The 12,873-nt window shown below is 35.4% G+C and overlaps 1 protein-coding gene across 3 annotated transcripts in view; it reads right to left on the reverse strand.

The window, feature by feature from the left end:
• Nucleotides 1-12,873, reverse strand: part of LOC136029366 (ammonium transporter Rh type A-like) — a 133,595-nt gene that overhangs the window by 113,497 nt on the left and 7,225 nt on the right. For 2 of the 3 annotated variants that reach the window (XM_065707681.1, XM_065707680.1), the window contains exon 2: nucleotides 6,099-6,282. In XM_065707681.1, coding sequence (XP_065563753.1) covers nucleotides 6,099-6,273 — 175 coding nt within the window. In that variant the 5' untranslated portion in view covers nucleotides 6,274-6,282. Of the gene's footprint in view, nucleotides 1-3,566; nucleotides 3,778-6,098; nucleotides 6,283-12,873 lie in introns of those variants that run through there. The other variant, XM_065707678.1, reaches the window with a different exon arrangement.

The raw sequence follows: 12,873 nt of genomic DNA on the forward strand, positions 1-12,873 counted from the left end.
AGTTGGCACGACAGAAAAAATTGCGGTCGAATGGCGACAGTCCGGGCTTTCTAAAGCCAGCCATAATATTGCTGAAGCTATACTCCTTGATCTATAGAACACGGCTGAGCTCTGCTACCTCATATATAGAGATACATTAGCGTGAATGAAAGTTCAACCACTCATTCAAGTTGCTTATCAACGCTGTTGGAATGGTCTATTGACCGAAACATATTAAGGTTACAAGCGATGCGAGCAGTAGGTTGGAAGATATTTAACATTTTCTTTGCGGTAGTTGACTGTAAAGTAAAGTTTGGTTTCTTTTGATGATCTGGTATGCTTCACAAAATGTTTCACTGTCAAACAGTTCGTGGTAACGAACTGTAGTAAGGAGTGACCCGGCTCAATAGTAACCAAAACTCGTAAAAAATGAGATTTTGATACCAATAGCTACATCAAAAGAATCGCATTTTAATGCTGATATTAAATATATAAGTTTCGTCAAGTTTAGTCTTACCCATCAAAAGTTACGAGCCTGAGAAAATTTGCGTTATTTTAGAAAAAAGGGGGAAACACCCCCTAAAAGTCATAGAATCTTAACGACACCATCAGATTCAGCGTATCAGAGAACCCTGCTGTAGAAGTTTCCAGCTCCTATCTACAAAAATGTGGAATTTTGTATTTTTTGCCAGAAGGCAGATCACGGATGCGTGTTTATTTGTTTGTTTGTTTTTTTGTTTAATTTCCCAGGGGTGATCGTATCGACCCAGTTGTCCTAGAATGTTGCGAGAGGGCTCATTCTAACAGAAATGAAAAGTTCTAGTGTCCTTTTTAAGTGACAAAAAAAATTGGAGGGCACCTAGGCCCCCTCCCACGCTAATTATTTTCCCAAAGTCAACGGATCAAAATTTTGAGATTTTAAAAAATTTTAAAAAAATTTGGGCTTTTCCTCCTCAATACCCCGCTCTTTACGCTAAAGTTTGACTCTTTCTCTTAACTCTATTTTTAAAACAGTAAGAAACTTTAGCGTAAATAGCGGGGCGTTGAGGAGGAAAAGTCCCTTTCATATACGGAGTAATTTCTGTTCGTTTTAAGTTTTAATGTTGCTCCTTACTTTCATTTAAAAAAACTTGTTTTTTTATTTAATTTTTGGACGTTTTTGAATTAATGAATGTTTTGATCTTGGCTCTCCGCACATAAATAATTAAAACGAAATTTGCATCTTAATTAATTGCAATTAATCGGAAGATTTTGAGAAAAGAGGAGAGAGGGAGGAGGCCTAGTTGCCCTCCAATTTTTTGATTACTTAAAAAAGCGACTAGAACTTTTATTTTTTTACAAACGTTTTCATTGGTAAAAAATATTCGTAACTTACGAATTAATTTACGTAACGAACTTCTATATTCGTATGTTTTTATTGCGTGTATGAGGGGGTTCAACCCTCGTCAATACCTCGCTCTTTACCCTAAAGCTTAAATTTTGTCCCAGTTCCTTAAGAATGAGCTCTGAATCACAAAGGTCGTTGAATAAAAAGTTGAAATTACTAAAAATATTTTAGCGTAAAGAGTGAGTTATGACGAGGAGGTAAACCCCTCATATGCGTAATAATTTTTGTTCGTTTTAAGTTTTAATGCTGCTCCTTACTTTCAGTAGAAAAAAACTTTTCATTTTTATTTTTTCATTGTTTTCTCAAATAATGCTAGAAAATCATGCGCCACATTCATTGAAATTCTCTTCCTCCATGACGAGTTTCTCCATGGAAATATCCTCCCACGTAACTCCCCCCCTCAAATCTCCCCCCTAAACAAAAAAAAAACTGAAAACGTCTTTACACTTCCCAGTAACCATCACTATATGTAAACACAGGTCAAAGTTTGTAACTTGCAGCCCCTCCCACGTGGACTGCGGGGGAGTAAGTCTTTATTAGGTTTTTCGACTATGGTGAATAAAATGGCTATCTCAAAATTTTGATCCAGTGATTTTTGGGAAAAAATGAGCGTGGGAGGGGGCCTAGGTGCCCTCCAATTTTTTGGTCACTTAAAAAGGGCACTAGAACTTTTAATTTCCGTTAAAATGAGCCCTCTCGCGACATTCTAGGACCACTCAGTCGATACGATCACCCCTGGGAAAAAAACAAACAAAAAAAGAAATAAACACGCATCCGTGATCTGTCTTCTGGCAAAAACTACGAAATTCCACATTTTGTAGATAGGAACTTCTACAACAAGGTTCTCTGATACGCTGAATCTAATGGTGTGATTTCCGTTAAGATTGTATGACTTTTAGGGGGTATTTCCCCCTATTTTCTGAAATGAGGCAAATTTTCTCAGGGTCCCAACTTTTGATGGGTATAACTGATCTTGATGAAACTTATATATTTAAAATCAGCATTAAAATACGATTCTTTTGATGTAACTATTGGTATCAAAATTCCATTTTTAGAGTTTCGGTTACTTTTGTGCCGGGTCGTTCCTTACTACAGTTCGTTACCACGAACTGTTTGACTAGCTGTAGTTAGCGGCATGTTAAGTCTAAGTATATGCCAAAACTTAACTATGAACTCACATAAACAACTCAGATACTAAACTGGTGCATGTTATTGGAAATAAAAAATGCTTAAAAAGTGTTTTAAAGGGAATATCACTGAATCTTGTGTTCGGGAACTTTAGCACAAAGTCGGCCACTCGTCAACACTTGATCCTGATTTTTGGCAGAATTTTTTGTGCAAAACTCGATTTTATAATGGCAGTGTCCGAAACAACCCTGAGCTTCCCTCTCAAAACCTATGCTGTGTTTGATTTTTGCTATTGCTAGTAAGCTTTCTTAGAAAAACAGAAAACCAAGACAAATTCTAACCTGAACAAAACCCTGTCAGGTGAGAATCATTATATGCAGGGTTCAGTGTTAAGGACAGCCAAGTTCTATTTTTTCGCAGCACACTGGGAATTCATAGTGTGATAAACTACATAGTGGATGTCCCTGGTTCAAAGGGGGGGGCGAATATTTTGAAATAGGGTGCTCGGCCAAAAAAAGTGTCATAGATCCTCCAATGTGACACAACCTTAGATTTTTGTGTTTGTTTGGCTTCCATACAAGGGGGCAAACATCTAGTTTATATCTCTCCTGAGTATGTGCGTACGTGTGAAAAACGTCAGAAAAACAACCGCCGTAGTGTTTCATTCAAAAACACAGCTTCTTTAGTTGTTCTGAAAAATGAAAAGCAATAATAAGGCCTTTAATTAGGGCTATTTAACTTCGGCTGTTCATATTCCGATTTTCTGCTTTCTTGTTTGTTTGTGTTTTTTCTTTTCTTTTTTTTTACTTGATTTAGTTTAGTATTCTATACGCCCCATATTGGGCTCAGTGGTTAAGCTCCTAAGTATGAAAATGTTCATAATTTTAAACCTCTAGTTGTGTAATGGCTAGTAGCAGAAGTTTGCATATATATTGTGCATTTATATCCATGCACAGAAAGGGCATTTTTGTGAAAATATTTGATAGCTAAAAAGAAGAAAAAAAATATGATTCAAAGCGATGTATGGATACAAATATTTTCGCTTGGGGTTGAAAGATTACAAGCGACTTACTTGGATAAACTGCTCTCAAGTTATTTTTTTCGAAGGAGAGTCCACCTCGTGCTGGATGTACGCTATTCCTTGCAAAACCAGCTTGAGCATGCTCTCCATACTGAACATATCGCGCGAATAAAACGAATAATCCAACTTGAACGTTTATCAAAATTAGACCAAACTTTACACGTTCGAACTTCGTCGTTGCCCGCATATTTATTACTAATGATTTGAAGGATATCAACTTCTAGAAATTTTCCACAGAGGTTATCTTAAATCAGCCCTCCTGTGTGAATGACATGATTGATTATGACCCCTCTTGATACTTCAGACCCGAAGTTCGATAAAAGGGTATCAGCTAAAAACATTCTGTTCTATTCAAAAGCTAACTGTAAGTACTTGATCCAAATGGTGAAAAGTAATGAACATAAACAAATTACCCATAAATGTTTTGGCAGGGTCATTGAGAAAGGGCGAAGGCGAATTCCCCAGGGACAAAGGGGCGCAGCGTAATGTTGAAATGTCAAAACATTTCTATTTCATAATTTCCATTTCTTTTTTAATTGCTAAATAGAATATTGTGAGTGGAAAGGAATGTGCTATTAAACTTTTGATAAAGTATGCCCTATAGTTTGCACCGTTAAACATTTTTGTCGGAAATGGCCGGGAATGTAGCATGTACCTTTTCGCTAACAATACCCAGGGCTATGACCCTCTCGCTCAATTGCATTGACGAGAATAAATTTATCCAAGGGATGTGTTCTTGGCTCTCTACAAGTCTTGGACTTCGCATATTTTTTTTTTTTCAAAATGACATCAAATGGCATTAAAAAGCGCGATTAATGAAATTGGTTGCAGACTAACTTTTGAGGACAAAAAGAATTTGAGGAGACTCAGATAGATCCATATTGGCTGTTGAAGTATCTTTGTAACCAACTATGATGGCGAGAGATCCCCCCAAAAATTCTGATTTTATTCTGAACATCTGGGCACTGCTTATTCATCTTATGAAATGATTTTGTTTTGTTATTGCCTTCCCGCCTGCAAGAGCCCCCATGTGAACGTGACTGTCCTGAACCCTCAAAAGCACATTTTGACACCCAAATCTTAGAACTTTTCGTAAGAGGTCCTTTAAACCAATGTGTGAGGCGATCTATCTCAACCCATAGGGTTCTTCACTTGACAGAATATATTTGGACTAAGTACGGAATTTGGGTACTAAGGGGTTGTGATTGTAAGAATATATTGATTGCGAAATAAAAGACGGCATTAATGTACTTACCTTCAAGGAGTAGAAGGGACATCTTGCAGGAAGATTTTTTCTGATGTGCCTCTGTTGAAAAATTACGACAAAAAAAAATAGTTATTTCAGACCCTCCACTAAAGACTTTAAGCGATTTAACTCTTTTCGTGTTGACGATCGTTTTCCAAGCCTCATAATTAAAATTTAATTTCAACGTAAAGAACAAGAAGCCAAGGGGGTACCACTGCTTGCATTTGGCATAATTATGACTAAAGTGTATAATGCATCATTTATATATTATATTTCTGAAAACATGTCTTTTTTAATGAAATTGAAGATCAACGTTGAACTTTGAAACGAAGAGAAAAATAATACTCATGAACTGAAAAGCCATGCTCTTTTCAAGTTTTATCGTCGCTAATTACTTTCTCGTTTGAAAACAAACTTCGTTTCTCTCCGTTTTAATGTCGCACATAGGGCAATCCTTTATACGAGAGGGACTGTCGCCCTTAGCCCCTCTTCTCTGCGCTGAAGTTTCAATACCTTTGGGTATTGATCATATTCCTAATAAGGTATTAGCTAAGCTGTTGTATAAGTAGCCCAGGCTTAGGGGAGGAGCGGTGGTAGTTCCCCTCACACATATAATCTTTTTGTATTTGAAGTAAAAAAAGAAAGTAAATAAAGGGGACTACAAATAAAACAAAAAGCTCAAATAAAATTAAAAGCGACGTTAAAACTTAATGCTCGTAAAATAACCGACAGACCAGGGGACTACCAACCCCCCTCCCGCCTTGAACGTCTTGGTCTTTACGCTAAAGTTTAACTATTGCTTTATTAAGAACATTAGAAATATCTATACTACTAACAACTCACCGCAAAACCAAGCCGCCTGAGGCCAACACAGCTACGCACGCTCCTCCTCCATCCCAACCTATTAAAAGCGTCCCTCTTTACACCCTCCCAGGGAGTTCCCATTCCCCTTAAATCTTTCTTTATGACATCCTCCCACCCTAACCGTGATCGACCTGCTTTCCATTTATCCCTTGAAGGTTAACCAAAAAGGATAATTTTTGGCAATCTGTAATCCTTCATCTGCAAAACGTGCCCGAGCCACCTCAACCTTTCTCTCATTATAGCCCTAAAAAGCGGGGCTGAACGGCATTTTTCGTACAGCCTACTGTCTGCAATTAATCGTTAATTATCGAAATCCTTTGGTATCTGAATTGTAAATCAAGCACAGTAAACCCGTACATTATATATGTAAATCTCATCAATCTCTGGCTGTCTAAAACGAAAGTAAGACTTACTTGGATACGTGTTTTTTAGGCTGTTGCTCTCCCAAGTATCCGTTTTGTTGAATGAATGTTCCGCACTTGCTTCATCCTTGTAATCCACGAAAATTGCAAACAATATAATCATTACAGTTTCCACTAACAATAGAACAATAATTTGTGCTTTGTGCGTATGTCTGTCTTCTGACATCTTTCCAGGCTTCATGGAAAAAAATTGAAAATAATCAGTTTATAAATACAATCTATTCCCAAATTAATCATGGTTTCCGTTGAACTCTGCTTTATTTTTAAAAAAGGTATATTTTTAGTATTTGCAATAACAAAGTCCTGTGTTCTCTTGAAATTCTGAGATTGTGTGTTTGAAGAAGATTAACTTTGCTTGAGACTAAAAAAAAAAAACAGTTTCCCATGCGATCATTAGTGTTGATTAAACAACACTACAATAAAAAAAAAATCTATGCTATCCCGGATACAAGACTGACTAGTGTAGTTTTAAAAACACACAATCCTAAATTATCGCATATCCAGACCCTTCAAAACAAATTTTTTATATTAATAGCAACTATTGTGTTCTCTGCTTAGAAAATAAAGTGTAGTATAAATCGGAAAAAAACAAGAAAAAAAAAAGAAATCAAGCGTGAAAACCTACTATAAAAAAATTAAGTTAATCCTAAAAGTCAAATATAAATGAACAACAAGTTTTGACTTGTAGCCTAGTAGTTTTTGTGTGTGTGTGTGTGTGTGTGTGTTAGTATGTGTGGAATTTTTGTATGCAAGAGTGTTTTTTTCTCCGCTAAAATTTGGTAACCCATAAACTGGTTTAATCTTAAATTACCGGCCTTTTCGGTCCATCCTTGGCTCCAACCGTGGCCCACCGTTACGGTTCCGTGTGTATACCTTTTGCAGAGCTTCCTTGTCTTTGTTTATTTTGAAATTTTACAAAAATAATAGCGCACTGACGGGAGATATCAGGAGGAAGGGAAGCTTCTGCCCAGAGGATCTGTCTGTTTTCTTCTTAAAAAGGGGTCGTAATTACTACAGATTAACTTTGAATTATGTTGATTTAAGAAAATGCTTCCTTTTTGACAAACTAAGTCCTTGGTATAGTAATATATTTAATTAGATCATTTTTAATGAAATTTTTGTGTAAAGAATTTAATGAGTATACCCTAAGTCCCCCCTGAAAGAAACATTATGATTTATTTTTAGCTCAAGTTCAATGGATTCCCCATTCAGATGCTTTATACCCAAGTCATTAATAATGAGATAGGATTTTCCAAAAAGTACTGTGAGGCTAGGGTGATCAAAAATATGTCTGCCTAAAGCAAAATCAAAGAAGTTATAAGAACTATTACAAATTAAGGCTTTGTCTATGTCTTTTTTGTGCTGGTGCGGGCGTTTCTTTCTAAATTTTAATCGGTTCTATCAACGTAGTAATTGCCGCAGTTACATGGTGTTTGATAAATCTATCTTAGGCAAGTAACTGGGGTTTTATCTTTACCAGAGCTTAAGAAATTTGTGATTTTAAAATTATTAGTGAAAACTACACACATATTTTTTTGTGAAAATATTTTTTAATCTTTTTTTTTATTTTTGAGATGTAGGGAAATATATTATATTTGGGGACTTCGTAAGCCACACTGTAAAATACCTTTGGTTTGGCGGGAGTGTCTTTTAACTCTACGGCTAAGTGTATTATTGATAAAAAGAATGGGATACCCGTTATCACAAAGAATACCATCGATTAAATTTATTTTTTGCTGTCATGTAAGAATCGGAGCAAATGATTAGGGCATGATCAATGAGGGAAGTTAGAACTGCTCTTTTAACTTGTGGGGGGGGGTTGATTTAAAATGAAGATGAGCTACCTATTGTTTTGTGTCGGTTTTCTGTAAATAGTAAAATCCAGCGTATAAAAACTGCGAATAATAACCCATCTAAAAACAGTATTTTATTTTCAATTCCTAGGGTAAACTCTAAATTTCTGTCATCAGTGTTAAGATGATCTAAAAAAAAACCCTAAGTTCAAAATCCCCATATTTTCAAAGTTATAACATAAGATATTATATATTAACAAAGTTATATAAAAGATATTACGTCATCCATGTAGCCTCCCCTTTAGACACTTTTAAAAAAATATGAATTTAAAGCCCAATTTTAGAGGTTATCATCATGAGGCTCTATCCAATAGCCTGGATAGAAGTGCACTTATTGACAGACTCTTTATTTGCTAATAAAAGGAATCAAGGAACTGAAAATACTTTGAAAACTTATTAACAATTTTAACTAAGGTCATTAAAACTTCGTAGTCAATTCAGGTTGCTGAATCTTCGATTAAATGATTATTCTCTTCTATTTTGTTTTTTTAATAATTGCTCAGAAATATTCACATCTATATTCACATACATGAAAACAATGTCAAAACTACTAACTATTGTGTTTTCGGATATACTTGTGTTTTTAAGTTATTCAGCTAAATCCGCCGAATTACTAATGTCGAAATTTTGGGAATATAGTAAAGGTTTGAAAGCTGTACAAAGCTATTTTCCTATATAGGGAGCAGGGGCTTTAGTACATGTTACGATAGGTCTTAATAAAATACCTTGTTTATATAGCTTTGGTAAACCATAAATTTTTTTCAGTTTTAGCTGCTTTAAATCATTTATAGCAGTATTATCAAACTAATCAGTATGATCGCGAGTTATCGTTTTATATGTAGTTTTGTCATTAAAATATGAATAGGTTTTTTATTTGTCATAATGTGTCGTATCCATGACAACAGCCTTTTGTCTTAGGGTGTAGTATTGTGTAGGTACGGAATTATCAAACATTTCATGGTAACATACTGTAAGTAAGGAGCAACTCAGCTCAATAGTAACCAAAAATCTAAAGAAACGAAATTTTGATATCAATAGATATATCAAAAGAATTAACTTTTTGTTCTATTTCCAAACATATAATATTCATTAAGTTTGCGTTACCCATCAAAAGCTATCTTTGACAATCTTTCATTCCCCATCCGTGAAACCCGTCCTGTCCTTTACAACCTTCCTTTAATTATACTTTAATTATTTACTTAGGAAGTAGAATCCAACCATATTATTTCGTGCAGTTTGTTGTCTGATACACGATCAGTCAAACAGGTGCCTAAAACTACTCTTTGACAATTCCTTTGGAAAACTTTTAACAAATCCCCCTTTTCTTTTCAAAGTGCTCTCATTTCAAAAGCATACTTGGCCATTGTCATTACCATAAAGAGCAACAAAAGTTTTATTTGACAAAGATTGAAAATTTGACACTTAGGAAATGAGTTTGGAGTAAAAGTGCACATAATTTTTCTTCTTCATTGCTAGCACGGCACTGGAACATCAAATTTAGCTGGCAAAATGGCTCATTTGAAAGTAACAGTAATTCGAAAGTAATTGCCGTATCTTAGTCTAGCTGGCCTTTCATCTGAAGGCTTAATTGTAACCCGTCTTGTCTAAAAAAATTTCAAAAAATCTCTCATTATAGACAGCATATAACCTCTTTTTACAGAAATATCTTCTATGCAGAAAAGAGAAAAACGTCGAAGAAAGTCATAATGATGCCAATTTCTAGATTTAATTTTCTTTTTTTCCCTTTAAAATGTCATTCAGCTGCTGTTTCAAACAGTTCGTGGTAACGAACTGTAAGTAAGGAGCGAGCGACTCGGCTCAATAATAACTGAAACTCTAAAAGCCGGAATTTTGATATCAATAGATATAAAAAAAAAATCAACTGATTGTGCAAGTTCCAAACATAAGACTCAGTGCTACCTATCAAAAGTTAATAGCCTGAGAAAACTCGCCTGATTTTTAAAATGGGGCAGAAACACTTCCAAATATTCAAGGAATCTTGATGGAAATCGCACAATCAGATTCAACGTACCCGAGAACCCTACTGAAGAAGTTTAAAGCTCGTATATACCAAAATGTGGAATTTTGTTGTTTTTGCTAGAAGACAGATTACGGATGCGTGTTTATTTATTGATTTTTTTTTTTTTAAGGAGTGGTCGTATTGAAATAACGATCCCAGAAGACCGAGAAAGGGCGCACCCGAACGCAAATTAAAAACTCTAGTGCCCTTTTTAAGTGACATAAAATATTACAGGGCAACTGGCCCCCCTCCCGCGCCCATTTATTTCCCAAAGCTATCTGACCAAAATTTGGAGCTAGCCATTTTGTTCATTATAGCTATAAGAGCAAATAACTATGTCTTTGGGGGTAAAATAAGTCCCCACAGTCCGTGGGGAGAGACCTGTAAGTAATGAAATGTCCCGATTGTTTACGCATAGTATTTGTTATTGGAAAGTATACAGACATTTTTCGGGGGGGGGGGGTGCTTTGGCTGGATTCCTATTGGGAGACTCTTCCTTGGGGAGGGAAATTTCGGGGGGGTTAAGATTCCAGGGAAAACTTTACACTGGTGGGGGCATTTGACAGAATTCCCATACGAAATTCTTCTTAATTGTCTTACACTATCTTTGCCAACTCAATTTTGCATGTGGAGATATTTGGGGAGAATTATCCGGGGGCTATTTTCCGCGTGTTTCGATTTCCGGAAACAATATCTACGCAAGGGGGGATTTCTGGAGTGATCGACAAACCGATTAGAGATTAAAGTCTTTTTCAAATGAAAGTATGCATACAATTATTTATCAGGCTGAATCGTCTGCAAGAAATTTTAAGGGGAGAGGGACTTTCGGGGAGGATGGAACTGTCTAGAGGGAACTTGACGGGGGAAGAGATGTACTTTAATTTGGATGAAATACTCATGGAATTGATTTGAAAACAAACAGAAATTAAATTTAAAAAAAAAAACATTGTTTAACTGAAAATAAGGAGTAACATTAAAACTCAAAACGAACAGAAATAATTCCTTATACGAAGGGCTCCCCCTACTCATTACCGTTGCTCTGTATGCTAAAGTTTGACTGTTTATCCCAAATTTTAAGAAGGGCCATTGAAACACAAGGGAGGTTTAATTAGAATAGAAAACTTTTTTTTTAAGTGCTAACAGCTTTAGTGTAAAGAGAAAGGTATTGAGGAGGGCGCAATTCCTCATATACGGAATTATTTTTATTTTTTTTACTTTTAATTTAGTTTTAGTTCGTTTTTTTTTTTAGTTTAGTTTTAAGGAGCGAAACCGCTCAGTAGTAATCAACACTTTGAAAAACGGAATTTTAATACTAATAGATAGTTTAACAGAAGAATTGAACTTTTATGCTGATTCCAAATATATAGGCTAAGTTTGATTAAGTTTAGTTTTACCCATCAAAGGTTACGATCCTGAGAAAATTTGTCATATTTTCACCCCATAAAACACCCCTTAAAAGTCATAGAATCTTAATGAAAACCACACCATCAGTGTATCATAGAACCATATTGTGGAGGTTTAGAATCTCTATCTGCAAAAATGTGGAATTTTGTACTTTTTGTCAAAAGAAAGATCATGGATGCGTGTTTATTTGATTTTTGTTTGTGTTTTTTTTCCTAGGGGTGATCCTATCGATTCAATATCGATTCAAATTGCCCATTGTTTACATATAGTATTTCTTATCGGGAAGAATGCATACATTTCAGGGTCGGAAGCGGAAGTTTTTTCACGGGGAAACTTTCCTTAGGGAAGGAAGCTTCCAGGGGTTGAACTTGTCGGAGGAAATTATACTCCCTGTGAATTTGCCAGAATTCCTATGCAAAATTATTTTTATATTTCTTGCTTTCTTTTTACGGTCTCAAGAGTTGTTAAGGGTGATTGTCCTGGGAAAATTTTCACCTGGATTGAATTGTCTAGAGAATATATCTATGAGGAGGTTATTTCTTCATGGAGATGGGGCCAGATTTCCTGGGATTATTTAAAAAGAATCAAAAATTAATAAAAAAAAACAAGTTTCGTTAACTGAAAGTAAGGAGAAGCATTAAAACTTAAAACGAACATATTTTATTTTGTATATGAAGGGGTTGCCTCCTGCTCAACCCCTTGCTCCATACGCTAAAGTTTGAATTTTGCCCCAATTCTTTCAGAACGACTCCTGAAACACAAGAGTTGTTTAATTTGGACAACAAGAAGCTTTTTTTTTCAAAAATACAAAAAAAAAACTTGAGCATATAGAGCGAGTTGTTGAGGAGGAGGCAACCCCCTTCGTATTCGTAATAATTTCTTTTTGTTTTAAGTTTTAATGTTGGTCTTTACTTTCAGTAAGACACTTGTTTTTTATATTTAATTGTTCTAGTTAAACGGCTCTTGTGTTTCAGGAGTCATTCCTAAAGAATTGAGACAAAATTCAAACTTAAGCGTAATGAGTGAGGTATTGAAGAGGGGTAGTCCCCCTTATATAGGTAATAATTTTTGATCATTTTTTGTTTTATTGCTGCTCCTTACTTTCAGCTGAAAAATATTGTTGTTGTTTTTATTTATATTTTATGAATTTCTAAACAATGCCTGGAAAGCCGGCTCCGTCTTCACACAAAAATTTCCCAATCCTGATGAATTCTGAAAAAATTCAATCCTTGTTCTTTTATAAGTTAAATCTGATGGTGCAATTTTCATTGAGATTCCTTGACCTTTTGTGGGAAATTCCCCCCTTTTTCGAAAATCAGGCCAATTTTCTCAGACTCGTTCCTTTCCCCAGGGCTCTGGGGGATATGACATCCCAAAGGTATAGCTATTAGACCTTTTGACTAGTTTGAATAAAATGAGCATTTCAAAATTTCTATCGTGGTTGAGCAGATAAGGCACCTAGAAATGGCAGGTAATGGTGGAGTTGCCA

This window comes from Artemia franciscana, chromosome 7, assembly GCF_032884065.1.
Source record: "Artemia franciscana chromosome 7, ASM3288406v1, whole genome shotgun sequence".
Taxonomy (NCBI): domain Eukaryota; kingdom Metazoa; phylum Arthropoda; class Branchiopoda; order Anostraca; family Artemiidae; genus Artemia; species Artemia franciscana.